The sequence below is a fragment of the Ranitomeya variabilis genome, chromosome 4, assembly GCF_051348905.1.
Source record: "Ranitomeya variabilis isolate aRanVar5 chromosome 4, aRanVar5.hap1, whole genome shotgun sequence".
NCBI classification, from domain to species: Eukaryota; Metazoa; Chordata; class Amphibia; order Anura; family Dendrobatidae; genus Ranitomeya; species Ranitomeya variabilis.
The window spans coordinates 530,002,210-530,006,326 of record NC_135235.1 but is presented as its reverse complement, the minus strand read 5'-3'; the positions used below and the strand labels follow the sequence as shown (position 1 = coordinate 530,006,326).

Here is a 4,117-nt window from a genome sequence, read left to right as displayed (position 1 = left end):
GTTATTATTATTCTTCTGCATTTATTATTACTTTGGTCATTTCTAAGTAATCTAATATGTCTACATTCTAATATTACAACTAAAATCATTACTATATGCTAAATATTATATTTGATTTCTCTTTTTTTCTAAAATGGTTGACCTAGAAGAAGGAATATCTATCTAATAACATTAAAATACTTATGTAATAACAGCTAAAATGAGTTATTTTATGATGTTTGTCTTTTTTCTTATTATAAATATTCTATCATTGCAGCTTTAAATACAGTATTGTTATGCTATTACTATAAACAGACTAGTGTAACTTTCTGCTATAAATATTACTACTGTGCTATGTATATGTGGTTGATCCAGAAGAAGGCAAAAACCCTTGGACACTTTCAGACAATCTGTGTCACAGGGGAAAAATTCCTTCTCAACCCCGGGAAAAGGCGATCAGTCCTAGAACCCTGGATCAAGCACCCTAATTCTATTAAAATAAATCTAATGTAATATTATTATCTTATTATAACTAACAATATTATCATTTTTATATTTGTATTCTATTTTTTATTTACTAAAATTACTACTTTTTGTTACTACTATGATAGCTAATATTACTGTTTTACCTACTAATATTAATAAGCTGCTGCAATAATAGTTTAATACTGTTCTTATTATTACTATCATTTTTTTTCATACTTACGTCCCAGTATTTGCTGTATATGATGTTATCGGCTGAGAGGTGCTAGCAGGATTGTCCAGATGATGTTCCTCTTTCCTCTCAAATACTGGTTGATGAACGATGAGATGTTACACTGCCTGGTCTTGCTTCTTGTGACGCTTATTCTGGTGCTCCTCCTGGTGCTCCTCCTGGCCTCTTTTTCTGGTGCCGATCTTAATTCTGATCTTGATCTCTTTCTTTTCTCCCGTCTTGTCTTCTTTCTGTTCTTCCTCATCTTCATCCAGGTCCTTACACAGTTCTTTAGCCATCATTGCCCATGCTTCTTGTTTTGTGATCTGCATCTTCCTGGATGGTGTAGGCTGCTCTTCATATTCATGCCTTGGCACATATTTCTTCTGGGCTGTTGGATTTGTCATCATGAGGAGCTAAGAAGACAGATTAAGTTAGTGATGTAATAAGCCATTCCTATACACCCCTTCATCTTTAAAAATAATGTCAGCGGTATAGTCGTCTTCTCACTAACCTCCATCTTGTAGAGAGATGACGGGAGAAGGTTCTCACAGAAGGCCAGTCTTCTTAGCGTCTCCTCCGGTGTGATATTAACTGAAGAAAAAACAACCAAACACTAGAATCAACCATAGCCGTACAAAGAGGGTGTGACAGAGCGGCACTACTGACCCCAATACGAGAAATCATCCCACTAAGTACAAAGAGGGGAAATGGCAGCAAAAAGAAGCTAGAAAAATGTGTTTTTCATACATGCAGGATACAAACATTCTGTGGACTTCACGGGCAGCAGTTTATTCACCTCTCTACCTATGAAGCTCCTGTTATGTTCAGAGAGGCGCTGTGAACCTCTGTTGGGGATCAGTTACGTTTTCTCGCATTTCTTACAGCAAACATCTGCAGTGCTATAGTTACCCCCCCAAAATACTGGAAATTGGACACATCCCAAAGATAAATATTCATGAAGCCATTGGGAGCCATATGACCACAGTACAGAGAATGGTCGTCTACCACAGTGTGAGCAATCTCACCTGATCCAACGCAGTCTGAATGGCCGCTCCACATGGTCTCCGTTGTAGTCTTCACTCCTATCAAAGTGTATCAAACTCCTATAAAACAGCCAGAACAGTCAGGTTAGCTCTTGGGTACTTGGTTCTGATTTCTTTGACTAGGGTGTACTGTTATTGGAAACTTTGGGAATTACTGTCTATATGTTTAGGGGTCATTGCTGGGGCAAAGGCAACATTAGGAAAATGTACAGGATATTGACTGTTATATATAAAATATTTGCCCTCCCCCATTAATATGTGGTGTATATGGAGCACTGTCTATCGTGCAGGGATTGTAGGAATAATAGACTTCAGGCCGTTTTCCGCGCTGCCGGCGCCGTTCCCTATGGAGGAGGGAGCTGTTGTTAAAGGGAACCTATCACCCCGTTTTTTAAAGATTAGATAAAAATAGTGTGAAATAGGGGCAGAGCTGGGCTTTACATTAGTGCCTTTTTGTTGCCTTTATTCCCCCGTTAGGCTGCCGAAATACCTGTGTGAAGTGGCCGTTTTGTCCTGTCACTCAAGTTGGTCTGGTCAGATGGGCGTGGTTACAGCGCTGTTTCTCCCCCAGAAACCTGCTCATCATTACGTTGGTGGCGTAGTGGTGTGCGCATGTCCAAAGCGAAGATCCACTGCCCAGGAGATTCAAAACAGCGCGGGCTTCGCTATTCGCCGTTTACCGGTGGGCGCGGCCATCTTTCCTGTGGCCGCGCGTGCGCAGATGGAGCGCTCTGCTGCCCGGGCTTCAGGAAAATGGCCGCGGGATTCCGCGCGTGAGCAGATTGAGACCCTTGGAACAACGCAATGTGATCGCGTTGTTCCGAGTGTCTCCTCCATCCTCCTCCCTGCAGGCCCCGGATCCAAGATGGACGCCTGTGTCCTTCCGGGTCCTGCAGGGAGGTGGCTTGCAAGCGCCTGCTGAGAACAGGCGCCGGCAAGCCTCCTGCACTGCCTGTCAGATCGCTGATCTGATACAGTGCTTTGCAAAGTGTCAGATCAGCGATCTGACGCTATAAAATGATGTCCCACCCTGGGACAAAGTAAAAAAAAAAAAAATTAACATCTGTAAAAAAAAAAAAAAAAAATTCCTAAATAAAGAAAAAATATATATATTGTTCTAATAAATACATTTCTCTATGTAAATAAAAAAACAATAAAAGTACACATATTTAGTATCACCGCGTCCCTAATGACCCTACCTATAAAACTGTCCCACTAGTTAACCCCTTCAGTGAACACAGTACAAAAAAAAAAAAACGAGGCAAAAAACAATGCTTTATCATCATACCGCCGAAAAAAAGTGGAATAACACGCGATCAAAAAGATAGATATAAATAAACATGTTACCACTGAAAACGTCATCTTGTCCCACAAAAAACGAGCCACCATACATCGTCATCAGTGAAAAAATAAAAAAGTTATAGCCCTCAGAATAAAGCAATGCAAAAATAACTATTTTTCTATAAAATTGTTTTTATTGTATAAAAGCGCCAAAACATAAAAAAATGATATAAGAGAGGTATCGCTGTAATCATACTAACCCGAAGAATAAAACTGCTTTATCAATTTTGTCAAACGCAGAACGGTCTAAACGCCCGCCCCCTTCCCCCCCCAAAAAAAGAAATTCATGAATTTCTGGTTTATGTTCATTCTGCCTAACAAAAATCGGAATAAACAGCAATCAAAAAATGACATGTGCCAAAAAATGGTACAAATAAAAACGTCAACTCGTCCCGCAAAAAACAAGACCTCACATGACTCTGTGGACCAAAATATGGAAAAATTATAGCTCTCAAAATGTGGTAACGCAAAAACTATTTTTTGCAATAAAAAGCGTCTTTTAGTGTGTGACAGCTGCCAAACATAAAAACCCGCTATAAAGACCCCCTATAAATAGTCAATCAAACCCCCTTTATCACCGCCTTAGTTAGGGAAAAATAATCAAATGAAAAAAATGTATTTATTTCTATTTTCCCATTAGGGTTAGGGTTAGGGCTACAGTTAGGGTTAGGGCTAAAGTTAGGGTTAGGGTTGGGGCTAAAGTTAGGGTTAGGATTACATTTACGGTTGGGATTAGGGTTAGGGGTGTTTCAGGGTTAGGGGTGTGGTTAGTGTTATGGTTAGGGTTAAGGGTGTGTTGAGGTTAGGGATGTGGTTAGGGTTGGGATTAGGGCTAGGGGCGTGTTCGGGTTAGCGGTGTGGTTATGGTTAGGGTTGGGATTAGGGTTAGGGGTGTATTAGGGTTAGGGTTGGAGTTAGAATTGGGGAGTTTCCACTGTTAAGGCACATCAGGGGCTCTCCAAATGCAACATGGTGTCCGATCTCAATTCCAGCCAATTCTGCGTTGCAAAAGTAAAACAGTGCTCCTTCCCTTCTGAGCTCTCCCGTTCGCCCAAAC

At 40.6% G+C, this 4,117-nt stretch overlaps 1 protein-coding gene across 1 annotated transcript; it reads right to left on the bottom strand.

Annotated features, from left to right (window-relative positions):
• Positions 1 to 336: 336 nt before the first annotated feature.
• LOC143769116 (uncharacterized) lies at positions 337 to 1,282 on the bottom strand. The gene is made up of 2 exons (XM_077257694.1): positions 1,188 to 1,282; positions 337 to 1,089 (listed from the first exon to the last, which is right to left on the bottom strand). Exons 1-2 carry the CDS (start codon positions 1,191 to 1,193, stop codon positions 793 to 795), a joined length of 303 nt encoding a protein of 100 aa, XP_077113809.1. The 5' UTR covers positions 1,194 to 1,282; the 3' UTR covers positions 337 to 792.
• Between the last annotated feature and the right edge of the window lie 2,835 nt (positions 1,283 to 4,117).